General features: G+C 34.4%; 2 protein-coding genes and 2 long non-coding RNA genes across 5 annotated transcripts; 1 reads left to right on the top strand and 3 right to left on the bottom strand.

Moving 5' to 3' along the window:
• Positions 1–899: 899 nt before the first annotated feature.
• LOC128555575 (uncharacterized) lies at positions 900–27,926 on the bottom strand. Of its 2 annotated transcripts, none has more exons than XR_008370179.1 (3): positions 27,752–27,926; positions 1,526–1,844; positions 900–1,248 (listed from the first exon to the last, which is right to left on the bottom strand). It is a non-coding gene; the product is annotated as an uncharacterized LOC128555575 (long non-coding RNA). The 2 variants fall into 2 exon arrangements; XR_008370178.1 differs by lacking the exon at positions 27,752–27,926 and adding an exon at positions 2,153–2,399.
• LOC123523539 (uncharacterized) lies at positions 11,210–12,198 on the bottom strand. The gene is made up of 3 exons (XR_006681131.2): positions 12,088–12,198; positions 11,682–11,966; positions 11,210–11,375 (listed from the first exon to the last, which is right to left on the bottom strand). It is a non-coding gene; the product is annotated as an uncharacterized LOC123523539 (long non-coding RNA).
• On the top strand, positions 13,549–17,779 carry LOC123523540 (uncharacterized). Its single transcript, XM_045301206.2, has 3 exons — positions 13,549–13,671; positions 13,902–14,254; positions 17,632–17,779. Exons 2-3 carry the CDS (start codon positions 13,909–13,911, stop codon positions 17,643–17,645), a joined length of 360 nt encoding a protein of 119 aa, XP_045157141.2. The 5' UTR covers positions 13,549–13,671; positions 13,902–13,908; the 3' UTR covers positions 17,646–17,779.
• Positions 26,245–27,231, bottom strand: LOC128555574 (uncharacterized). The gene is made up of 2 exons (XM_053538287.1): positions 26,916–27,231; positions 26,245–26,637 (listed from the first exon to the last, which is right to left on the bottom strand). The coding sequence occupies exons 1-2, from the start codon at positions 27,220–27,222 to the stop codon at positions 26,600–26,602; spliced, it is 345 nt and encodes a 114-aa protein (XP_053394262.1). The 5' UTR covers positions 27,223–27,231; the 3' UTR covers positions 26,245–26,599.

Here is a 27,926-nt window from a genome sequence, read left to right as displayed (position 1 = left end):
AACCCACATCGATGAGGGGCAAGTGATCTGAAGTCAGCGACCTTTACCACTCGGCCACGGAGGCCCCTGTAAATTGAAATAATCATCATAGAAGGCATAAAGTTATGAAACGTGAGGAATGGTATATCTTTTCCCCTCGTCACTTGAAGCCCATGAAACTTTCACATCATATGAAGATACGCTAGTGCTTTCGTATGAATTCATAATCAATATCATAACTTATTCCAATTACACCTTCTTCACCTTAAAAATGTCGATGTATGAATCCGAAAGTTGGATATGCCGAGAAGGTACATGTACGTGTAGTTCTTGACATTTCCTGGCTTCGTGGCAAGCAAACCTCAACTCCTGTTTTGTCGAATTGGGTCGTTTATATCTTTCCTAACGTTCTCATAAATACATATAATAATATTTTTAATTTCTATCATATTGTTATTTGGTTTTTAAGGTTGCTTTCTTTTTATATTTTATCATTTTAATAAACAGTCTTTAAGAGAGTGATTCCATCTGCAAAGGACATACTTGCCTTTTATTTCTTCTTATTGTGTTAAGAGTCACACTGACACAATTTACGTCATATAGCGACTTTGCTAACTTCTGATGATGTAAGATGACCCCAGGTGCCGCTCCTGGTATCATTTCATCATATTGGAGCACATGGGTAGAAACCATAGAACAATCGGCCTTCCATAAACCAACTGGATGGCTTCCTCACATGAGGAATTCTACATCCCTATGGAATCCACAGCGATGAAGGGCAAGTGATTCAAAGTCAGCGACCTTAACCACTAAGCCACGGAGGTCCCCGACTTACATTTGTTGTAGACCTTGAGGTGTATTTTGTTTTCATGTGTTGAAGCCACCCAGGTCGATGGTTTCTACGCAGGTGTCCACTAGTGACTGATAGACAGAGGGGTCTTCCTGTGTAAACCTGTGCGACATTAAACCAAACAAAAACTGTTGGTTTGAAGAACATACATACACGCTTTAGAACGAAGAAGCATTTTACAAAAAGAAATAAAACATCATTGTTTATCAAGTCATTTTTTTATTATTTGTTTCCTGTTTGTCTTAGTATGAAAATTGACAAAGTGAGTGATGTGAGAAACAAAACAAAACAGAACAAAAATTAAACAACAAAAACAAAAAACAATGTTCATCTGAAAACATATTTGGCACATAATATTCTTTAAATGGGGCGTAGAATTCTTCACTGTCCCGGATTTCTTAACATCGCATATGAAGTTGCTGAAAGAGAAAACAGCATTGTGTACAAAATAGTTCTTTAATTGTTTTAAACAATGAAATGGTTGGTAAATGTGTTAACTATTCATGCGCTGTATACCTTGCATTTTGTGTCTCATCAAGCTAAAGAATAAATTATAGTTATTTTTTTGTGATGTAATAAAATGGGTTGAAGATTTTGTACACTTTAGAGGAATTGTATACTATATATTGCCAGAAATGACAATATTTATTTCTTCAAACGCCCAACAGTCTAACTGATAAGATGAATCAAACTTACAATAAATTCGTCTCCTCGGGATGTAGCTTTCACTTGTATCAATATACCGTTGGCTGACTGGTCTATACCTTCTCCCTAGACCTAGTCTGGAGAGCCCACGAGTTCCTACTATCAAACGACCTCTTGCTAAACGTCTAGTTCCAATAAGTGGAAGCCTGGATAGTCCACCCGAGCGCCCAAGTCTTGACCCAGTGAGGAGTCCGATCCCATTATAGCTGTCGTATGGGTCATAACTTGACATGCCGTAAGACTGAGCGTAGATGGAGCATGGACAGGACAACAAGCGCAGTAAATGTTTTCGTAATGACTAATGTCTTGGCTGAAAAATAAATACATGTAAGTGAATTTAATGCCACATGTGAAAAAGGAACAACGAAAAACAGTGCTCTTTAAAAAATGAGTGTGTAACCGAGTGTATTTATTTGCGAGGATATAAATCTGTTGATTTTCACATTTAAAAGATAAAAACGAAAATTAATTGTGCGTTCGTTTAAATCAATTAATAGTCTCCAATAATAATAATGATTTTGCAGTAAATTAATATATTCGCACACAGATTTAAAAAGATTAGCTCTATGTTCTGGTTTGGTCACTACCAGCTGTAAACGTGTCCGACTTGTTACATACTTGCTTATGTTCTTAAATGTCGTAATTTCTACCGTACTGCCCGGCTGAGTAGTTCATTCTCAACAACTACAGATACACACTTGCATGGGATATACTCTAAACCGATCTATAGCAACTTGTTTTGTACTCGGTTAAACTAAAAAGCATTATTTCTTCTAGAAAAAAAAAACAACTGAGAAATTTTAAAAAAAAATATGATTTTACCCTCAGGTTGGTTCAGAAGTGTTCAGATGTTCTAATGCTGTGATCACAAATTCATAAAGATACCAGTATTTGTACAACGACAAAAGATGCAAAACATGTCAACGTATTTATTAGACGTATAGTAACGAAGACAAGGTATACGTCATTAGTTCGACACAGCGTTACGTTGTGCATTTTCATTAATTCACTTCCTATCGACACAATTATTATAAGTTTACTGCTACAAATGAATACTAATTATTAACATTAACATTATATGATAATTATGCTGATCGATTGTTTTGAAATCGTGGGAGTTTGCGATCATGTGAACAAATGAAAACATTGCATAATTTTGATTTCTCACGACTGAATGATTGATTCAAATTTGTCGTTAAGGACGAGCAAAACGATCAGTTAATAGAGATGTATATCGTGACGAATACTGGCACAAACCTCATTCTGTGACAGGAATGCATATCATTCAAAAACGGTCTAGCTGATACCTGTAAATACCCTAAAGGGACTAGACTACACACTTTGGCTAAATGAAAAAATATCGGAGTCGGGAATCGAACTCAGGCCTCAGAACTCAAATCTCTCCAACCTTCTTAACTAATACACTATATAAAGGAATTCGTACATAATCACTTTTAAACAAAAAACTTTATAATTAAGGCAGTTTGCCTCCGGCACCGCATAACAAACGCTTTTCAATTAAAAAAAGCAAAAACAACAACAAAAATAATTAATTATCATACGTTTCCATGACATATAATCTGTCAGTTACTAAGTTTCAAAGCCTTCTGCGGAATTATAACAATATTTTCCTAATATCCAACTAAATTCTTTTTTGTTGCAGTACTATCTTGAGCTCAGTGCCTTTAAACTATGTTGAGAGAATTAAGATGTTGCAATATTAAAATGATGTTTAAATTTAAACAAAACACACATAATGTAACTTCAAGGCAAACCAACGTAAATAAGCCTCTACACTGGAAATCTTAACAGACAGTTGGCTACTTTTGTAAGGTTGTAGAGGACAAAGTACATAATCAACGTACCTTTATTCACAAAAGATCTTAAAACCATAATATAAAGAACAAAAAAAAAAAGATGAAACAAAATGGTTGAAACGTCATAGAATGATTAGTTATTTGAGTACCGCCCTAGAATTATCAGTTATTTTGAATACTGCCCTGGAATCATCGGCAATTTAAGATACCGCTCTAAGGTGGTCAGTTAATTGAATGATCTGTTATTGGAATACAGCTCTAGAGTGTTCAGCTATCTTGGGTTCCGCTCTAGAGTGGGACACTCCCTACCGGAATATGATCAAAATTGTTGTATTTAAACGGGGTTTATAACTCGCAAAACCGCTCATTATATATAATTTTAGATGACAAGGATAAATTTGTTTTTGAGGGATAAAATGGCGGTCAAAAGAGCAGAGCAGAGCAGAGCAGATAGAGAGAGAGAGAGAGAGAGAGAGAGAGAGAGAGAGCACCAAAGTCTTCTATTTAATTGTTCTACGATTATTGGTTTTTCAACCAAATAGATCGAGTTTTTGGCATGACTTGATTTTTATTTCTAAGATATGTGATTTTATATAACCTCATTTGTTATACCAGGTAGGTTGCTAATTTAAATATAACCATGGGTGCCATGATAGATAGCGGTTAGTAGTTATTTCCTCTTTATGCGATAAATGATAACGGTATAAATATGCTAAAAAGTTGCATATTGCATAGACCACACACCTACCACTGAAAAAAGGTAATAGTAATAATCTATTTTATTAATTCGTTCTTTTGTTCTGCAATAATTCAATTACAGTTCTTATTTTCGTTTTCCTTTCTGATAGTGAAATTATTTACCTTGATATTAGGTATGTCTTGTGGGTTATTTTCTATATGAAATTGTATGAGACTAAACTTTCAGTATTTGTTAACATACAGTTAGACAAACTATAATTCAGTCTTATCTTGTTTATCGACGATTTTTATCAATGTGGCTTTTATTACAAGTACACATACGGGGTAAATTAGACAATAGTTGTTGATTGTTTTCAAACTTTTCAGTCAAACGTGTTTTTCAAGGAGAACGATGTTATTATTGTACAAAAGCAGCGTACTAGGTGGACATTAAGCCTGCATTTGCTAGTAATTTTGAAATTCTTTATCTTAGCCCTGTGATATGAAGCTCTTCGGTGTTTTATTTTTGTTACGAAACAAATGGAACCCTACTTTTTATCACATTTAAAAAGATTCTAATGACCTACCACAATGAAATATACAGAAATAATATTAAGAACAGAAGTTTGTACAATGAAAGAGACGTGTAATTGATATGCAAAGCTACATTAAAATGTCTGATACGTTTTTACAGGTTTAATTTACAACCCGACATGAAATATTTGGTACACATTCAATCATATTTCTAATGCATATGTACTTCTACCTACTTAATAAGGAATATACTATTTTTCAGATAAGAAGTACTGATACGACTATTGACCTCTACCGGGTGATATTAATCGCACCACATCGATATAAATGTTTTATTATTAAATCTATATTTATAATCCTTTCCATTGGTCTAGATGTAGTCACATGATCAATGATAAAAAGTCGTATTGACTCGATGGCGGAGCCAGAAACACATTTTGACCGCCAGCTGTGACGTCGTCACGGTTTGACGTCAAAACAATGCGACGTCATACACAATATACCACGAAAAATGACCAAAGGCTGCAGATATTTGTATTCAATGTTTATACTTATGAGTAGGCTGGATTTAATAATAAAACAATTGTTGCCTTTTAAGTTCGGTCGATATAACAGTATATCGTCCAATTCATGGAATGAAACGTTTTAGAGATGCAAACCGCAAACCAGGGGAAAAACGATGACAAGTCTTTTATATTGCACTTGATATTACAAACATACAACACCCACTCAACGACTAAACAAAATACCAGAACAAAACTTTTTTTTTCAGGTAAACCATAGAAGTCTCAGTTATATTCCTGATCAGATGCACGAAAGTGGTGTACTGGCATCATTTCATCGTATACTTCTACTGTGAAGACAGTTAAATAAACAACTGTAAAATATAGAACTTGATGAGCAACTGTCAATCCTTATTTTCCGGATATATCATGGCTCTGATTCGTACTTTTAACTAAATTAACCGAATAAGGACTATTTAAGCAACTTAAATAATAATATTTTATGTGGCTCGACTTCGTCTTATCCTGAAAACCTAAGTATAACTGTTTTGACCCTAACGCTAGAATACATCCATAAACAACTTGACCCACAAGTATTGAGAAACAGATACTATACATTTATTGCCTTTTGGTGTGGTCGATATGTGGATTTATCGGCCTGATAAAAACGATATCGACCGAGGGTGCAGCCGATATCGCTTTTATCAGATCGATAAATAGAGAATATTAGGTTACTGTCTGATAAATTTAAATTTATTAGGCGAGTTGAAGAAAATATATTAGGCGAGGCTCTGCTGAGCCTTATATTTTTTCGTAGACGAGCCTAATAAATATTTTTTTCAGACAGTAATCTAGTATTCTATTTATCCTACCTGTTCAGAAAATTGGGAAAAAGTAGTTGGAAAGAGCAACTGCGTGCAGCATATAATATGACGTTTGCTAGTGTAAATCAGTTTGTGGAAAATTGAAAAAATGCAATAACTTTTTTGTTTCTGGATAAAAAATTTTGATTTTACCACTTATTTTCTTAGTTAGAACATTTCTAATACAATGATAACAGTTTCAATGAAAAATTCGGAAAGAAAAAATGTTTTCAAAATTTCTGGCTGAAGTGCTGTAAAAGTGAAAAATGGCAATAACATTTTTATTTCAGGATAAAAACCTTTGATTTGACGGCACCGTGTAAAATATGGAGTGGAGTCATGGAGTGGAGTGGTGGAGTGGAGTCTGGAGTCGATTTAAGAGTCAATTTTGGAGTCAAATTTGGAGTCACTTTTGGAGTCAATTTTGGATTCAAATTTGGGGTGGAGTCTTTTTTGGAGTCAAATTAAGAGTCAATTTTGGAGTTTAATTTGGAGTCAGTTTTGGAGTCAAAATTTAATAAAACCTAGTATGATACTCCTCTAGAAATAACAATGACAGTTACTGATGTTTTCTCAAATGACCCTTATCAGATTGGTAAGAATAACTTGCCATTACATTGGATAGTTAATTACAACAAATCACTCTCTACTTTATGACAGATTTCTACAAAATTCTGCTGGAGAAGGTACTGGTACAGTACCTCAGCATGATATCTCATTCTTATCAGGACTTGACCCCTAGTTCCTTCATGGTTTGTTATTTATGATGTTGGGTCAGATGTTGCCTGAAGATTACTCAGAGAGAATTGATAAACATTTCTAACTTGAAATGTGAAATAATGAGAAAGTATTGTTTTAAGTTTTTAAAATGAATCCGGAAAATAAAAGCAAGAAAAAAAACTTACGTAATTAAATATTTAGTATCTGCTACAAACGGCATAATATAATAGACAATAGTACAATTCACAAAAAAATACATTTGCACTAGTCTGGTTCTTGATTCGTCTGTTCATTCCATACAAAATTTGCTTTCAATTAAAGAACTATATGAATTCTGATCAACTTCATGCCTGTGCAGGCCATTCTCGCAAACAAGAGCTCTACCACCGTTCTCGGGTACCATGTCGAACATCAGATGAATGAGAATAGTGCAGGCTGATCTAGTTCGATCAAACTTTATAAACGATACCTATATTAAATAACGAATGGCGTATTGATAGATTAACAAGGTTAGAATTTATAAATATCAAGATTGCAGGCGAGTAGCCAGGACCTTATTCATAGTACGCAGGGGTGGTTTTGGGGGTTCTGGGGTATCCTCCCCCAAGAATTTTTTAAAATGCGAACAGCAAATGGTGCATTTTGGGTATATCTGAAGTAAATACAGTGAACGTAAACCTTGTTCTTTTTTGTTTGTTTTGTTTTTAATTAATTTCATACAAAATGTATTATTTTAGTAGACAAACACACATTTGAAAGAGACATTTTCTTACAGATATTTTTCAGTACATACAATAGGATCGAGCCAATATGCACCCTAAAGCAGAGCAAATCACCTATCCCTTTTCTATACAAACTGACCGATCATTTGAACAAAGTAAATGGTCCAATCTCTAAAAACATTGGTTTAAAAATGCAGGCTTTTGTTGTGACTTTAAAATAAATCAACAAAGACATATTGAGGGGCGATATCGAAAAAAGTGTTCTTTTAGAATTATTGCTATTACGTTCCCTTTCACGTTAAGCCTTGAAATTATAATATTCAAAGTGTTTCTGGGACTTTAATACCCCTGGTAATCCATTCCTAAATTCACCACAAAAATGATGATAATGATAAATGTAGACCAAACACTTCAGTAACATTAAGCATCAATGAGCTCGAGACTCCACTCACAAAATCCCTAAACATTAAAAAAATTCCTGCTTGAGAGGCCGCATAAAATTATAGACCATTTGTCTTAAAACCCATTTTATCAATCAAGACTGTTTCAATAAGAGACAATTACATATATTTAGTGACTACAGGCCTGAGAGAAATCACCCCATGCCTCCAATCAAAAAATGGCTCCAAAAAAACACCACTCCAAATTTGACTCCAAAACTGACTCCAAAATGGACTCCAAATTTGACTCCAAAAAAGACTCCACTCCAAAATGGACTCCAAATTTGACACCAAAAAAGACTCCACTCCAAATTTGACTCCAAAATTGACTCCAATATTGACTCCAAAATCGACTCCAGACTCCTTTCCACCACTCCACTCCACGACTCCACTCCATATTTTACACGGTGCCTGATTTGACCACTCATTTTCTAAGTTCAGACATTTCCAATACAATGGTGATGATTTAAATGCAGAAGTTTGATAAAATAAGTGATTTCAAAAGTTCAATCCACTTATCCTACCCTCATACAAGATATAGCACAATATCGGCCTGCCTAATAAACTTTGCTTTATCTAGTCAGTGTCAAGATATCACTTTTGCGGGAACTTTTGAAATCACTTATTTTATCAAAATTTTGCATTAAAATCATCACCATTGTATTGGAAATGTCTGAACTTAGAAAATGAGTGTTCAAATAAAAGGTTTTTATCCTGAAACAAAAAAGTTATTGCTATTTTTCAATTTTAGAGCACTTCAGCCGGAAATTTTGAAAATAATTTTTTCCGGATTTTTCACTGAAACTGTTATCATTGTTTTGGAAATGTTCTAACTAAGAAAACTAGTGGTAAAATCAAAAGTTTTTATCCAGAAACAAAAAAGTTATTGCATTTTTTTCAATTTTCCACAAACTGATTTACACTAGCAAACGTCATATTATATGACGTCAATTCTGCACGCTGTTGCTCTTTCCAAAGACTTTTTCCCAATTTTCTGAACAGGTAGGAAAAATAGAATATTAGATTACTGTCTGAAAAAGTTGAAATTTATTCGGCTCGTTTACGAAAAATTATGAGGCTCGGCAGAGCCTCACCTAATATATTTTCTTCAACTCGCCTAATAAATTTAAATCGCAGAAGTAGACAAAAATATTTTTCGTTTTGCGATTAACGCCGTTTTTCAACAGAATTTCAGTTATGCAACGACGGTCAGTAAACCTAACCAGTATGCTTGGATTCTGTACTGGTACGAACCTGTTTTCCACAAGTAACTTGCAGTTTGTCCGCATGAATCAGAGGTAGAGGTCACAATTACTTCAGGAACAATTCCTTATTTTTCAAATCTTCACGGATAACATACGCGTCGCCCGGGAATCAAATTTCAGTAGTTCTGCGCTTTCCCTATTGAACTTTGCTGGTGGGCTTAGGTAGACAAAAACATGGGCTACAATGCCCAGGAAATTGAATCTGGTTTCTGATGAATGAGCGGAAAACAGTTTCTTTTCTAATAAGTAATTACTTTACTTATGGTAGCATGTAACGTTTTAAGATATTACTATCACTGAAATGTTCAATGGTTTCTATGGTGGCATATTTCTGCATACGATAATCATAAAGTTTTCATGAAAAGGTTATGAACTTTCGCGAAAAAAAATACTTTTCGCGAAATATTGAATAAACTTTCGTTAAAGTAGAAGAATATTTTCGTGAAAATATTATCTGGTTAACCAGACAATATGTTAAAATAGTGCCCTGAACTGCATACAGATAACCCAATAGTCCCCTCTACGGAATGAAGTGTGTTATATCCACCTCAATGCCCGACCACCACCCCTAAGAGAGTTTTAAACTTATACATATTTAATTATAACATTCAGATGGGTTACAAAATCAACGTATTTTTTAACTCCCTTTATTATTTCTGTTCATTGCGTATCTGTTTTTGTATGCAGTAGTTGGCACTATCGTGAATTTTTTCCACTTAGAACAAGAGATTCTTTTCGTGAATTTTTTTTAAATTTTCACGAAAACTGTACGAATTTTCGCGAAAACTATCTGCTTAAGTGAATGCAGAAATATGCCACCATAGGTTTCTGTCTCTTATTGTACTATAAACCTATAATCTTCGGAAAGGTAGTTAAGTCATCTCTAAACAGATACAACAAGCAAGAGGAAACAAAGATAAATATCCAGTAGTTGTAGATATGTATTCTTATGGTTTCGCGACATGTGGCATTTTCTTGATGAATATGTATTCCTGATTTTTTTCATGGCATGTATTATTAAATGCAAAACTGGCACTCCTTAGTGAAATTGGACAAAACTAAGCTACATGATATAAAATTGCATCTTTTGTCATGTGTCAATAAATGACAAAAAATGTCCCAAAAAAATATCCCCGAAATTACTTTCAATGTGACTTTTTGGCTAATAGTAGAAAGGAATTATGAACCTTCTCGACCCATTTTATTACGCAAAAAACAACAGCAAAATCTGCTAAATGTACTGAGCTTCTTAGTTTTAAGGAATGGAAAAGGTAACGAAAGAGGTCGAACTTCTTTGTGTCTCACATTACATGAACCAACTGTATTTTGCTGACAATGGCCTACATAGCAATACTATGGGTAATTCGCGGATACTTTTCACAACATTGTAAGCCCTGCATGGGTTATAGTTATCGCTATCGGAAAGGTAAGGATGAATTTAATATCCAGTAAACTTCCTTTGCTCTTTTTTGGAATATTAGTTTTTAGCGCTTTTAATTTTGTGACATTTTGGGCAAAGTCCTTTGCTGATTTTGATATATGCCCAAACTACATATTCACGGACATAAAAACGCATAAAAACATTAAACTGTTATAGACATGTCGTACTTTTCTAACTGCATTTAAACAGAAACAGAAACCAGGTTGAAAATAGGACATAAATTGTGTGACGCAATTTTCTTCTCACATGCATATGGTCGCATTCGAAATGTGGACACTATAAGACTATTCTTCTACATATTTCTGGCAATTTACTTTACGAATTCAGAACGTTCGACTAAAGCTGATGTGAATCATTTTTACATTAACGCTATTTAAACCCAGTACCAGAGGGATTTGTTTTGTTTTTGGTAACCTTCTTTGCCGGAGTAACACGCGGCGAGAATTTTGGCCTGTATCCTAACTAATTTATTAGACAGCAGTGTTTCTTCCCTTGGTGTGTGAGCGGGCCACAAAGGTACGAGTTTTAGGACATGATTAATCGCTCCCTATTATTTGGAGTTGTATATGTTTATTAAAATGATGTGAACTTATGCATTTTTACACGAGATCATTCGTATCCTTTTGTCTTGAAAATCTAAATGACGGCTTATAACTGTTGCAGGGAGCACCATTAATATCAAACAATCAGAAAACAATTGACTTTTTTTATTATTTTCTAGTACATCTGTTAACAAAATTGTAACAAGATATTTCAATAATTAAGTAACATGTATTAAAGAATTTGGCACATCGTTGTCTATTGAAATATAGAAGAAATCCCTCTGCATTGGATTTGGTAACGTCTAATAGGTAGTAGCTGAAAATACATACGAAATACATATATAAATTTGCGACTTCACCTTTGCTTCATTCATATACAATACAATACAATCTTACGGATTACGTTTCTGTCTTCAATGCTTTGAACGTGTTGTATTTCTATAACACGGAAAGAATGTTATTTAAATATGGTAAAATAATATACATGTCTACATTTATTGTTTAATACGTTTTAAGTTATCTATTTTGTTATTAAGATGTTTCAACATCAATATATGTTTGAAATAAAATCACATTGAATTTTTCAACAATGTACGTGTTTAGACAGAAAGCGTACACTTACGATAGATCGGCCTCCTCCTAGAGTAACTTGCACCTGTATTTATGTATTGTGATCTGCTTGGTCTATACACGGTTCCATGTCCAAGTCTGGAGAGTCTTCGAGTTTCACCTAGCAAGCGTCCAGTTGTCAATCGCCCAGATCTGATACGTGGTAGCCTTGATCCAGTAAGGAGTCCGAGCCCATTATAGTTGTCATATGGGTCATAACTTGACCTGTAAGACTGGGCATACACACAGCATACAACTGCCAGGATGGCGGTAAAGGCAATAAGCGATTTCATCTTGGCTGAAAAATTGTACACAGTTTTAAAATATATCATAAAAATATAAAAAGTATTTCAAAGGTACACGAACAAATGAGAAAGAAAGAGAATAGTTGCAGTTAAGTTGCTCCATATAAAACATACCTCAAGACTGATCTTCTACTGACGAGCGTCGTTCTGTTGGTCGGCTGCAAGGATTCCATCTGAATACCTATATATAGTCTCAAAGAAAGTTAAATCGTGTGTACATCAATCAATATATTAACATGAATGACGTACAACAACGTAGCCACTACATGCGGGAGATTTACAAAACAATAAATAATAATTAATTCACTTCCTTTCGCCTGAGGGATCACAATTGGGTTTAAATATTCTGTATGTCAAATGTTAATACCGACTGGTAGGTTTGCAATGTTTGATTACAAAATGAAGTGATTTGATAGAGTGAACAAGTACAATGTCATCAACCTTTCATTTTACTGATAAAGTTAAACATTCTCTGACCGTAAAAACATGGTACTGAAGCAAGACAAGTTTGTAAGATCTGGTTAGAGTCTTTAATGTCTCTCTGAATAAATTGTCCAGTACCATTGTAGTTTTGAACATCTCTTGGATCTGATGGAATCATTGTAAGCGGAGAAATATCTTGTCAGCGGGTCTACCCAGTTGGAAGCAATAAAGTCCGAATGGGCGTCTTGGATATTTTGCAACCGTTCAAGAGAGAAAATCACCATTTGACTGGTGTCAGTGTGATTTATGTTCTCCCATTTCCCCCAAAACTATACGTACAGACACATATACAAAGTGGGTTGGAAACCAGGGTTATACCTGAACAATCGTAACATGCAAACTTTGTCGTCCTTAACACGAACATTTACGAAAACACGCATTTTCGGTAGTAAATTCACTTCACCTACATCACCATACAATATAGATGTTTTTGAGAACAGTTACAAAGTTTCAATACGGATCTAGGGAATGCAAGAAAGGTTCGAATATCTTCAAAGTTAAGAAAGTTGTAGGTACAAGCCTATGAGCTAGTAGAACAACAGAGTGTAAATGTAACTTCTTTATTAATGTTCATTGGCTCTTTTGACCGCTTTTATACGTTACACACCGAAAACTTTTCAGTTAGTTTATACTAATTTATTTTAGCTCGATTTTGATGAAAGCTTTAAGCGTATATGAACAACTTTCGAGTCCGCTTCCTGGAAAGTCCAGTACTGGTGTTATATTACAAGTCATGGCCGTGACCCTAGTAGGGCTTGAACCCACGACCACGGCTGAGCAGCCAACACCTTAACCACTAGATCACCGCTCCCCAATTCAGTTGCCATAGTAAGTAAAATACAACTGGATTTTCTGTCATATACAAATTGATCAGCTGTACAAAATAAATTAATATTCGTTTGAGCCAAACATGTTCCTTTTTGTATCGAAAAAATGCTTAAATATTTGTAAGTAATTAATAACATGTCAATCTTTAAATGTATCTTAATATGAACAAGGAAGAATATCTCAACAATTTAGGATGAAGTACGTCATTATGCTAATTTACAAAAATGCGTTCGTGCTTAATTAAAATCATTTACTGCGGTATATTTTGACATCAACAATGATTTGGTGAATTAGTGACATTTCTGGTAGGTATATAAGTTATACTGAAAACACTTGCACTACTCACTGGTATACCGACGTCCATTCAGTTCCAAGCTGTATCTTTAGGTAAGCGTTAACAAAAACAAAAATAATACGCAAATTTTATATTTCTTTTTCCTATTGGAAATTATTCAGTTTTTATCTGAATATAGAAAATATACTTTATATTTCATTTCTACACTTAAGCTATAAATTGCATTGTGATGAAAACATTTTTATATTTTTAAACTCACATGACGGACATCACTATTATTTACATATATTATGAGTTATGCAAGCTTTCACGTTTTTTTCAGGATCAAAATGAAAACATTCATCGTAATTATCGCCGTATCCATGGTATGCTGCGTGTACGCCCAGACATACGGAATTTCCAGTTATGTCCCCTATGACAACTACGATGGGATCGGAAACCTCGCTGGTTCAAGACGGATCATTGGATCTGGACGCTTAACCAGGGGTTCTTTGTTGGGAGGAACTCGTAGAATTTCCAGACTTCCACTTATTGACTCAAGACGTTTAGCAAGAGGACGTTCGACAGGAGGGACACTTGGACTGGCCAGACTTGGTCGTGGTAGGGTGCACCGACCAATAGGCACACGATATATAGATACACAAGACAGTTATATTCCTAGGAGACCAACTTATCGTGAGTTACTCATTTTTTTACAGTTGTTGAATACTTTATTGATATATTTTACTGTTGTAAAAGTACAGTCTATCCTTATTTAAAGGTCACCTCTATATATATGACACTGCTTAGATCGGTCACCTTCAATCCGATCATCGACCTATGTAATATGACCGTATATATAGCGTGACAATGTCTTGCGCGGTCAGCTTTAAGTAAAATAGTCAGCAAAATGCACTATTACGACCACTAAAATCTTTTATGAGATAAAGTAACAATGTGCTATTTTCTCTACTGCACTGCTGTAAACAAGGTCCCAGGTAGTTTTAATGTCGAAACTTGGATCAAGACGTGAGATAAAAATTACATTTTTTGTTTGCGTTAATCTTTTGTATGCAACATGCCTAAATTGTAGAAATAAAATTGCAATATTTGAGCATTTATGACAATAATAGAAGGATGTCAAAATTAGAAATTAAAGTTTTCATCGTCATTTACGAGACAATAACCATTTCTGGAAGCAATCACGTACTTTGGACGAAAAGCAGCTCCGAATTATGTTTACTTATATATTGTAATATCAGAAAACATTTTTTACAAAGCTTCTGTGTGTGACGTAATACAAGAACTTTTATGATATTACAAACAATATGCCTTATGTACAGATAATAAGCAATGTCTATGTCCTACATCGAAAACCTTGATATTGTGGTCACGTACATTGTATTTATCATAGTCACTTTCAGCCAGTCTCTTCAATTGCCGCTATAAACAGGTTAGAGTGTATTAGTTAATGGATATAAAAGAGCACATTTTCATATATATATCATGGTCATGTTGAAAACCAAATACATAATATCATAATTATTATGGCCAAGTTTAAAAGATTTGCACATGGAATGTGTGACAGGAAAGGCCGTACCGGCGACAGTAACCGTCAGAACAAATCAACACCCTTTACAATATTTACAAATTTATTTACATAAGATGATTATTAACAATGAATAGATATGAAAAGAAAAAAAAACTGATTATAAGAAAGAAAAAAAAATGTTCAGTATCTCTAGATACAAAAGTTCTTATAGTCCATTCTAATCTGACGTGACACAGGTCTTTAATGTAATTGTGAACTTTAAGTAGCACAAACAAAACATAGCTTCTAAATTCAAAATACAGTCCCTTTAAACCGTGAATACGTTGATTCCGTGTTGGCTCCCTATGGTGGTAGGTGATTGCATCCCTGAGCTGACTTCAGAGGATAACAAAAATCATCGTCTTTGCGGTTTACGGCACAACCATGGGACGAAAGCTCTGCGCTGGGAATATCACATCCAGGCGAGTGAAGACAAGTGAACCTCGGGCATTGTACTTCCGGGTTATGACATCACCAGGTAAAATCGTCTGGCGGAAGAAGCTAAAATATATAACATATGGTAAGCACCATAGCAAAACAAATAAGTCAGGGCATAAAACTGCTCCTTTGGGTACACCATACCTCCGTAGGCTCCCATAAATAATACGTGCTACTTATACAAAACATATGTGCTACTAAGTTCAAACGTCACATGATTAAAATACGTCACTTATTACTTCCATTATTACCAAAATTAATTACTTACTTAAAAGACTAAAGTTAAACTATGAAAAGATATGAAAAGTATATGATGAAACATTATAGATACGGACATGATAAACTGCAGCTATTATTTACAACTACAAATTAACAAAATTCAATATAAATCAAGCGTTATATCATAGTTGGCATCCATATAATATCAAATGCCATACACTACAACGGACATTAATTAGATGTGCTATAGACTGGCACACAATTACAAATTACAATAATATATTACATACATGGTGCTAGACTTGCCATATAGGTTTATTACATAACAATACAATGCAGTAATGGCGTTCCATAATAACGAAATGTTTGACATAAGTTTTTGAAACAAAGTACTTTATAAATATCATGTTACAAATTTCAGTACAAATTTTACATCTTATATAAATGGAACATTTTAGATTCCTCTTTCCAAATAATTTACAAAAGTCTGAAAAATTTAATAAATTATCCTGACATACCGAAACTAGCCAAAATCATATGCCGAAAAGTAAATGTTACAGAATTCTGTAGAATGAACAAAAATTTACCAAATAAAAATCGTAATGCAAAAGTCATACAAAAATCTAACAAATAAATTTCTTACCTCGATCGAGCATAAATTTCTAGCAAGAAAATAATTCAGACATAGATTCGTCTATAAAGTCGTAAGGTGGTGTGCCCAAGGCATATCTAGTCCAGTCTATTTAAAGGATAATGTCCCGCCAAATACTAAATTTCATGGGATTCACGGCTAAGCCGTGGACTCTTACTATTTCTATTTTCACGGGATTCACGATATAGCCGGGGAATCTAACTACTTTGGCGCGAATTTAAATTGACAATTTGAGGCCCATTATAGTGGTTTTGGGGATAAAAACATAAATTACTGAAGTTTATAAAATATCAACTTTCTTATTACTGAACAGAATTTAATGAAATTTACATGGAAATTTAAGTTATGAAATACAGAAAAATATGAGAGGTATTTCATGCGTGAAATCTGACATTTACCTCCATAACTCAAAAATTTACAAAAAGATGATGCAATACCTGCATATACACTACAGATAAAATAAGGCCCGTATGTCAATTTGTGACAGAATGATATTTGAGATATTTTATGTTGTTGAAACTCCAAAATGTTATCCATTGCACATAAAATATAATAATATTATTATTATACGAGTGTCTAATTTATAACTGTTTATTTTCACATGAAAACATATGAAATGAAAATGAGATATTTGTGTCCTAAAACAATAAGATATTGGTTGACATCCATGTTAAGGATACTTCAGGCCTACAAGTGTTTTGGCCAAAGCACAAAAAGTATAGAGTAATATCTTCAAAATCAAGAGGACATCGTTACAACAATTCCAGTCGGAATTCATACGTATTTTGCTGTTCATATCTTTCAAAACATTTATTTTATTTACTGTTAAAGAAACACAAAATTATATAAAAGTAATGAGGATACACATATTTTTCAAGAAGAGACGGAGACCTTTAACTAAGTGAGCTGATATATAGCTGAAACAGGTTTGGCGTATATTTGCGCAGTTTTCAGGTAATTCAATGTGTAACCTTGTTTATAATACTGTAAAGATCAAAGGAAAATCACATCACAATGGATAGAATACTTTGATCATCTTCAAACAATTTTATGAAGATATAGCCAAGAGCATATTTCACACACTACATTTATCATCTTACCGATTGATACTTTTGTTGGCTGTACGTTACATCTCATCTCTTTTGCTTACAATATTTGCTTTTTTCTTTTCAGCAACTACATATTAGATGCCAGCAAATCCACAACACTGAAGATTTCTGTAATTCTCCAGAAATGAAGTGCCAAATATATACAATTTATTTTATTTCATTCATTTGTCAAAATGAAAAAGTAACTGAAAATAAAACTGTTATGCTACACACATCTGCTTTGTGTTTATATATATATAAGCTTTGTATACAAAAATCTCTCCTCAGCTTTAAGAGATACAAGATCTCCAGCAATACGTATGTTGTGATACCCGTAACACAAAACTCCCACACTTCAAGTGAACGTTGTGAAACTGAACAAAACGAATGAAAATGGACGCACTCCCCCACCCCCTTACATCGTAGACATTTAATGTTTGAGAATTCTCATGGCACTACTGAAAAATGGGTTAATAGTATTTCTAGAGAAGAGAACAAAGTTCGTCACCTGCGTTATTTGTTTACGTACAGCCGAAGATTGCTTACTCTTTTATCTTTTTATGTTCTAATGATTTTCAGAATGAAGAATTAAAGTATACTTTCAACATAAGACATAGAATGCAACTAGTCGGAATAATAGCGCTCAGTTTGTCTGTTTATGTTTGATAATGGAATGTTCAACATTCCTTACGCCATGTAGCACCGGCATAAGTGGAACCCTAGTAGGAAGTAACATTGAATTATAACAAAGGACCGGAAATGACAGAAATACTAGACTTACCAGTAAATTTAGGCTTATGGACTGCAGAGAAATGATATAAATAGCAGAGTTATTTCACACAGGGAAATCAGTAGAAATGCAGAATACAGTTTTATTCAAATGAGAAGTCAAGTACGTATAAACCGCCTCCGTGACCGAGTTATTAAATTCGCTGACTTTATATAACTTGTGGACTCGAGCCTCTCTTGGTGCGTATACTTTTTCATGTGAAGAAGCCGTCCGAAGTGCAGACGGAATGCCGATAGTCCTATCCATGTGGCCACAAGTGATGAGCACCTTGGGTTTTTTCATCATAAAAGCTGGAGAAAAATCACCATATAAACAATAAATGTGTCGTTTTGATTTAAATCCAAAAAATATGTATATGTTGGAGTCAGTAGAAACAAATATATGTGTACATCCTTATCAAATATATGGATGCAGAACAACACAGACGTCTCTAAACAGGCAATAATCAATGCGATATATTAACGACAATTCTGTTACCCGTTGATTTATCTGTATATTTAAATAGCATTTTTATAATGATAGATAAAATGTTTACATATATAAAACAGGATGTTTTGAGGAATGTACATACAGGAATCATATTTTCTTTAACAATGTAAAACATGACTGGATCGAAGTGGTGTATAAGAGGACCGCTTCATATCATTTGGGATAATCTTGGAAAACTGAAATAGAAAGTAACTTTTCTTAATTCAGGTGTTAGGTTATTACGATTTATATATTTACATCTATCTGTTGTAAAAGTATAGCAATTGCATAGTTATGATTTTTATAAAGTGAAAGTACTCAATTTTGAATGTGTATTTCCTTATTAGTTTCATATTTATTCTAAGAAAAGTTTCAAACCTTGAATCAAGTCATGCCCTACAAACCTCGTCGGTTCCAGTTTTACCAAATATTTCCGTGTTCAATGACTATAATGAACATTATAGATTTGTTTCCACATATAGGTTGGGCCACTGGCGTACGCTATGAATAAAAATATGAAATGCGCCGAAAGTTATTATCAAGGTGGTGGTGTACGTATACTAATGGTTGTTTATAACATATTTGTTCCATTTTTCAAATAGCTGTCAAATTAAATCTTGATATGAGCCGCACCATGAGAAAACCAACATAGTGCGTTTGCGACCAGCATGGATTCAGACCAGCCTGCGCATCCGCGCAGCCTGCTTAGGATCCATGCTGTTCGCTAACGGTTTCTCTAATTGCAATAGGCTTTGAAAGCGAACAGTATGGGTCCATGCTGGTCGCAAACGCACTATGTTGGTTTTCTCATGGCGCGGCTCATATGCAGATTTCTATCCCAACATTTCACAATAGCATAGACCTGCAATCACATACATGCAAATCGACGCGCGAAGTAAAATCCTCATTTATGGTTTGATAAAGTTGTAGATTTTATGCAATTGTGCGAACATTCTCTAGAAGAGATATTTACAGCAAAGGAATGAAAATCCACGACAGACTTCGTTAAACTTATGTGTGAACAAATGTGTAAAAAATATCTACCGGAAGATCATTTGGCTGCGGAGTCGATTTAATACATGACACGACTAAGAAAAGTTCTTGAAATCGCCCGTTGCACCAGCTTTAAAATTTAATTGATCCGTGATCCCAAAGGACTGCTTAGTTCCATAGGCACGAGTATCGAACCTGGGACAAAAATATGACCAGACTGATAAAAATGATAAAATCCCTGTTTTCATCCTAAATGAGTCCAAAATGTAAAATATGTAGTGAAATATGAGCACCCTTCAATTCATATATACGATCTACTGAAGGCCGGAATCCAGAGATTCGAGCCTGCGAGCAATGAGTTTGCTTCCAATACCATTGTGAAAAAAATGTTCCAGAAAGTTATATAAACTATCTATCACTATTTAACATATGTATTTAGTAACAAAATGGGACCGACCACAAGTCTCTAGCCCTTCCCGTTCATGAAATATATATCGTTTCATATATCAGGAAACGAGCGTTTTACTGCTGCAAGTCCAAGGTAGAAACGGTACGAAAACATCGACTAAAATGTAGTTGTCAGCCGAGCAAGGGTCAGATTTACTAGCCATTAGTAAAACGTATAGCTAAATATGTAAATTAAGGACACATACGACCGTCAACAGCATCTGCTACACACCGTACTTACTTTTTTATGTTTTCGCCGGTCTTTCGATTGCATTCTCCGCCATTGAACAGAATTCCTTCCGTATTTTGGAACGTGATTTCTGACTGGCCAATAGCGACACACCTCCGACAGAATCGCGACGTTTCGCACAAGATTATTCGGATATAATGATATCGCTTTCAATGGCGGAGAATGCAATAAAAACCCAAGGGGAAAGTAAAAAAGTAAATATCGCGTGTAGCAGATGCTACTGACGGTCGTGAGTGGCCTTAATTTACATATTTAGTTATACTTGTTAGTAATGGCTAGTGAATCTGAGCATAGAACAGCGAAGAGAATGCCAAATATGTTTGATTGACTGTGCTTATAGAATGAGATTGAAATAACAACATCTATACGTCACCATCATTGTCAGAAACGGAGCTCTATTATACTTCATCGCCAAGAACTAATCACAGTATTAAAGTCATGTCAGTTAAAAGTTATTATAAACAGCCAACACATTTCTTATAGTATTATATCAGCACAAAACGATCAACCTGTAAAATGAGGAAGTACACAATATATTGATCACTTTTCTTAAAGGATCATGGTATATTCAGGGCCACTATACATAAGGGATCGCTATAGCTACATGTGCAGGATCTCTATACATATAGACTGACTGTATATGCAGGATCACTGTAGAGAGTCACTGTACATACTCGCTCACTGTACATACAGGATTACCATACGTACAGGATCACTATATACTGAACTTACAGGGTCATTGTACATACAAGATAACTGTACGTACAGGATTTCTGTACATACAGGCTCATTGTACATACAGAATCACTATACGTACAAAATCAAAACTTGTTTTAACTTATGCTGAAAATGATTATCTGCTTGACTTACACCATAAATATCCTCACTGAATTTGCACACACCAAATACTTCAATGGAATGAGGTATAGCTGTGCGGACGGAGTAAGTGTTATAATAGTAACGCATTCAAAAAAGGTAAGGGTAGATTTCACGGAAGTACAGAGCTCCCCAGACACAGTCGTAGAGCCTAACTTATTGACTTCGTACAGAAACGTTTGTTGCGATTTTAACACATATTCTTTATATCAATTGCTTATATATATAATGAGTTGATATATATTCAACATTGTTTAATTATAACACTGTCTTTTTTACAAGTTGTTTTCGGTTTATATTGACCTTAATTCTAGCGTAGGAACTGTAACGTTTTAGTGGTAGGTCTATATTTTATAATGTCCATCTTACTTATGTTAAATTCACATATTATATCATATATGTAATCATGTTGTCCGTCAATTACTTAGATAATTCGTTGTCTAGTTCATTATTCCGTCTGAAACCTAAAGTTCAACATAATGGGAAGTTATGCGCAGAAATGAGCTCCGCACTTCCCAGGTGAAGGTTGAAGGTACTCAGCAGGGAGAGCGCAGATCTTAAGAGGTTACAATACAGCGAGGGATAATAATCAATCCAAAATTCAGTTTTATGTTTCCTATAGCGAATAACGTACCGGTGACTTATTCCTTTATTATTTTACTTTTATGAAAATCGTATTGTATCAGTATTGTATCACCAACACATCTTTAGAAAATCCTAGCTGCCTGCACTGTCGATGTTTTCGGAGTAATAGACCAGTATCTTATTACGATGCACGCTAACTTTCACACATTTCCTATCAGGCGTTGACTGTATGTTGCGGTTTACATAAAAATTCAGTAAATAATAAGTTATGAAACTACCGGTCGATGAGGATCAAGACTGTGGATATGCTGCAATTCGTAAAGTTACGGTTTTTATTTTACAAATACAAAGTTTGTTTCGAAATACACATTTTTATTTTTTAAAATGACTGCTTTTACGTACAAAGAAAATATAAACGAGGAATTAAACAACATATATATGTATCAACGTATTTGGCACTGTCTATTGAAAAGAAGATAGAATGTAGGAAGACACCATTGTATCGGATTTCAAACGTTCTAATATGTTGTAGCTGAAATAGGAAAAGAGTATTTGTTACAATCAAAGGAAACGTTGTGTTTCCAAGACTGACCTATACGTTTAAAGTGTCGGATATTTTCTGAAAAATCGGCTTTTCTGAAACATATCGCGAATTGGCAACTGGCTCTCCTGGTGTATTTTGAGACTGTTGAATGCATTTAAAAGAATAAAAACTAACATAAAACAACAACAAAACAAGGGTTAGAATGAATTTTGTATCGTGTTCTACCAAAACAATGACTGACAGTAAAATGTTGAATAACCAACTGCCTACCAGGTAGTTTGTTATTCGCACGCGAATTGGCAACTGGCTCTCCTGAGTGTTTCCAAGACTGATCTATACGTTGAAAGTGTCGGATATTGGTACGAAAGAACAAAATATATGTAAAATTGAATTATTTTATTTATATGTGTCTGAAAAATCCGCTTTTCTGAAACATATCGCGAATTGGCAACTGGCTCTCCTGGTGTATTTTGAGACTGTTGAATGCATTTAAAAGAATAAATACTAACATAAAACAACAACAAAACAAGGGTTAGAATGAATTTTATATCGTGTTCTACCAAAACAATGACTGACAGTAAAATGTTGAATAACCAACTGCCTACCAGTAGGCAGTTGGTTATTCGCACGCGAATTGGCAACTGGGTCTCCTGAGTGTTTCCAAGACTGATCTATACGTTGAAAGTGCCGGATATTGATATGAAAGAACAAAATATATGTAAAATTGAATTATTTTATGTATATGTGTCTGAAAAATCGGTTTTTCTGAAACATATCGCGAATTGGCAACTGGCTCTCCTGGTGCATTTTGAGACTGTTGAATGCATTGAAAGGAATAAATATTAACATTAAAGAACGAAACAAAGACTAGATTGATATTTTTATCATTTTCGACCAAAACTATGACTGTCTGTAGAATGCCGAATAACCAGCTGCCTAGCAGTAGGCAGTTGGTTATTCGCACGCGAATTGGCAACTGGCTCTCCTGAGTGTTTCCAAGACGGACCTATACGTTGAAAGTGTCGGATATTGATATGAAAGTACAAAATATATGTAAAATTGAATTATTTTATTCATATGTATCTGAAAAATCCGCTTTTCTGAAACATATCGCGAATTGGCAACTGACTCTCCTGGTGCATTTTAAGACTCTTGAATGCATTTAAAAGAATAAATACTAACATAAAACAACACCAAAACAAGGGTTAGAATAATTTTTTTATCATGTTCTACCAAAACACATTTTACTTTGTCAGTAAAATGTCGAATAACCAACTGTCTACCAGTAGGCAGTTGGTTATTCGCACGCGAATTGGCAACTGGCTCTCCTTAGTGTTTCCAAGACTGATCTTTATGATGAAAGTGTCAGATATTTATATGAAAAACAATATAAAATATCATATTGAATGATTTTATCCATTTGTGACTGAAAAAAGCTTTTCTGAAACATATCGCGATTTAGCAACTGGCTCTCAAGGTACTTTTAGAGACTGCTGAATGCATTTTAAGAAATGAAGATTAATATTAAAGAACAAAACATGGATTAGAATGATTTTTTATCATTATGTTTTAAAAGGTAATCAGACTTGCTTATACATTTTGAATAACCAACTGGCAACTAGTAAGTAGTTGGTTATTCGAATGTTCAACTACCAACTACCAACTGCCTACCAACTTTACTGTCATCATTTTTATTGTGTGATTGTTTTACTGAGGTATCATTTACAAATTAATACTCACTGGAACTTAGGACTTCTGAAAGTATTATATATAAAATACTAAATTTTGTATGGTATTTAACGATACTATTGAAGGCAGTAGTATTAATATTATGTGTTTCTTTATCCTTTTCATATATTTTAATTCCTATAATTAAAGATCCAGATGATTACTTATTGTCTCCGGAGGTAGCATGACGTAAAGAAAGAGTTCACGATGTCACTCTGCCATGTGAATATGAAGAATGTCAGTTACATTTGCTTAATGCAATTTACATAAACACCGGTAGTCCGTGTCTGGGCAGGATTAATATTAAAAGGATTATAACTATAAACTTAAATTTCCTTTTTTAAATTGCAGCTTAAGCAAATAAAACTAATGGGAATGATAGATTGCAGTTGGTGTCAGTATAACAAACAATGTATGAGCAATAAGTCATAGGTTAATAGGCTGTTTATTTTAACATATCAGTTCCATTTTCAAGTCAACCATCGTATGTGCATTATTATTTGCATTCTGCAAAGCTTTAACACTTGGTTAATAGTGTTGTTACTATCAGTAGAAATTTGTCTCTCGTAGTTTTGATTAACGTTTTACAAAACTTTTATTTCTTTTCTCGATAAATCATTTTATGCAAATACTGATACACACACGTATATGAATCGATTTCAGCTTTTCCCCCCCACAAAATGATTACTAAAATAGAGATAGAGTTACTACCCTTAGTTGCGACATTTATTGTCAAATGTTAGTTTTTGACAAAACTCTATGGACCCATTTTACAAATTGTTTGATTAAAATGTATATATTGGTCCTATTCTTAAGGAAAAATGTTATTTGATCTTATCATAAAAACATTAAAAAAATTTTTTTTGTATATACAAATTAAAAATACACCAGCACAAAGATCTTTTTAAGCACAAAATTTAATTAAAGCTCATCACCTTTTATTATCAAATTAACAGGTGTAAATTGAATTTGTTTTTGGTTGGGTTTAACGTCGCACCGGCACAATTTTAGGACTTCCCAGCTTTGATGGTGGAGGAAGACCCCAGGTGCCCCTCCGTGCATTATTTCATCACGAGCGGGCACCTGGGTAGAACCACCGATCTTCCGTAAGCCAGCTGGATGGCTTCCTCACATGAAGAATTCAACGCCCCGAGTGAGGCTCGAACCCACATCGATGAGGGGCAAGTGATCTGAAGTCAGCGACCTTTACCACTCGGCCACGGAGGCCCCTGTAAATTGAAATAATCATCATAGAAGGCATAAAGTTATGAAACGTGAGGAATGGTATATCTTTTCCCCTCGTCACTTGAAGCCCGTGAAACTTTCACATCATATGAAGATACGCTTATGCTTTCGTATGAATTCATAATCAATATCATAACTTATTCCAATTACACCTTCTTCACCTTAAAAATGTCGATGTATGAATCCGAAAGTTGGATATGCCGAGAAGGTACATGTACGTGTAGTTCTTGACATTTCCTGGCTTCGTGGCAAGCAAACCTCAACTCCTGTTTTGTCGAATTGGGTCGTTTATATCTTTCCTAACGTTCTCATAAATACATATAATAATATTTTTAATTTCTATCATATTGTTATTTGGTTTTTAAGGTTGCTTTCTTTTTATATTTTATCATTTTAATAAACAGTCTTTAAGAGAGTGATTCCATCTGCAAAGGACATACTTGCCTTTTATTTCTTCTTATTGTGTTAAGAGTCACACTGACACAATTTACGTCATACAGCGACTTTGCTAACTTCTGATGATGTAAGATGACCCCAGGTGCCGCTCCTGGTATCATTTCATCATATTGGAGCACATGGGTAGAAACCATAGAACAATCGGCCTTCCATAAACCAACTGGATGGCTTCCTCACATGAGGAATTCTACATCCCTATGGAATCCACAGCGATGAAGGGCAAGTGATTCAAAGTCAGCGACCTTAACCACTAAGCCACGGAGGTCCCCGACTTACATTTGTTGTAGACCTTGAGGTGTATTTTGTTTTCATGTGTTGAAGCCACCCAGGTCGATGGTTCTACGCAGGTGTCCACTAGTGACTGATAGACAGAGGGGTCTTCCTGTGTAAACCTGTGCGACATTAAACCAAACAAAAACTGTTGGTTTGAAGAACATACATACACGCTTTAGAACGAAGAAGCATTTTACAAAAAGAAATAAAACATCATTGTTTATCAAGTCATTTTTTTATTATTTGTTTCCTGTTTGTCTTAGTATGAAAATTGACAAAGTGAGTGATGTGAGAAACAAAACAAAACAGAACAAAAATTAAACAACAAAAACAAAAAACAATGTTCATCTGAAAACATATTTGGCACATAATATTCTTTAAATGGGGCGTAGAATTCTTCACTGTCCCGGATTTCTTAACATCGCATATGAAGTTGCTGAAAGAGAAAACAGCATTGTGTACAAAATAGTTCTTTAATTGTTTTAAACAATGAAATGGTTGGTAAATGTGTTAACTATTCATGCGCTGTATACCTTGCATTTTGTGTCTCATCAAGCTAAAGAATAAACTATAGTTATTTTTTTTGTGATGTAATAAAATGGGTTGAAGATTTTGTACACTTTAGAGGAATTGTATACTATATATTGCCAGAAATGACAATATTTATTTCTTCAAACGCCCAACAGTCTAACTGATAAGATGAATCAAACTTACAATAAATTCGTCTCCTCGGGATGTAGCTTTCACTTGTATCAATATACCGTTGGCTGACTGGTCTATACCTTCTCCCTAGACCTAGTCTGGAGAGCCCACGAGTTCCTACTATCAAACGACCTCTTGCTAAACGTCTAGTTCCAATAAGTGGAAGCCTGGATAGTCCACCCGAGCGCCCAAGTCTTGACCCAGTGAGGAGTCCGATCCCATTATAGCTGCCGTATGGGTCATAACTTGACATGCCGTAAGACTGAGCGTAGATGGGGCATACCATGGACAGGACAACTAGCGCAGTAAATGTTTTCATATTGACTAATGTCTTGGCTGAAAAATAAATACATGTAAGTGAATTTAATGCCACATGTGAAAAAGGAACAACGAAAAACAGTGCTCTTTAAAGAATGAGTGTGTAACCGAGTGTATTTATTTGCGAGGATATAAATCTGTTGATTTTCACATTTAAAAGATAAAAACGAAAATTAATTGTGCGTTCGTTTAAATCAATTAATAGTCTCCAATAATAATAATGATTTTGCAGTAAATTAATATATTCGCACACAGATTTAAAAAGATTAGCTCTATGTTCTGGTTTGGTCACTACCAGCTGTAAACGTGTTCGACTTGTTACATACTTGCAGATGTTCTTAAATGTCGTAATTTCTACCGTACTGCCCGGCTTAGTAGTTCATTCTCAACAACTACAGATACACACTTGCATGGGATATACTCTAAACCGATCTATAGCAACTTGTTTTGTACTCGGTTAAACTAAAAAGCATTATTTCTTCTAGAAAAAAAAAACAACTGAGAAATTTTTTAAAAAAATATGATTTTACAGGTTGGTTCAGAAGTGTTCAGATGTTCTAATGCTGTGATCACAAATTCATAAAGGTACCAGTATTTATACAACGACAAACAATGCAAAACATGTCAACGCATTTATTAGACGTATAGTAACGAAGACAAGGTATACGTCATTAGCTCGACACAGCGTTACGTTGTGCATTTTCA

Source organism: Mercenaria mercenaria, chromosome 3 (assembly GCF_021730395.1).
Source record: "Mercenaria mercenaria strain notata chromosome 3, MADL_Memer_1, whole genome shotgun sequence".
Taxonomy (NCBI): domain Eukaryota; kingdom Metazoa; phylum Mollusca; class Bivalvia; order Venerida; family Veneridae; genus Mercenaria; species Mercenaria mercenaria.
This window is presented reverse-complemented; position numbering and strand designations above follow the sequence as displayed.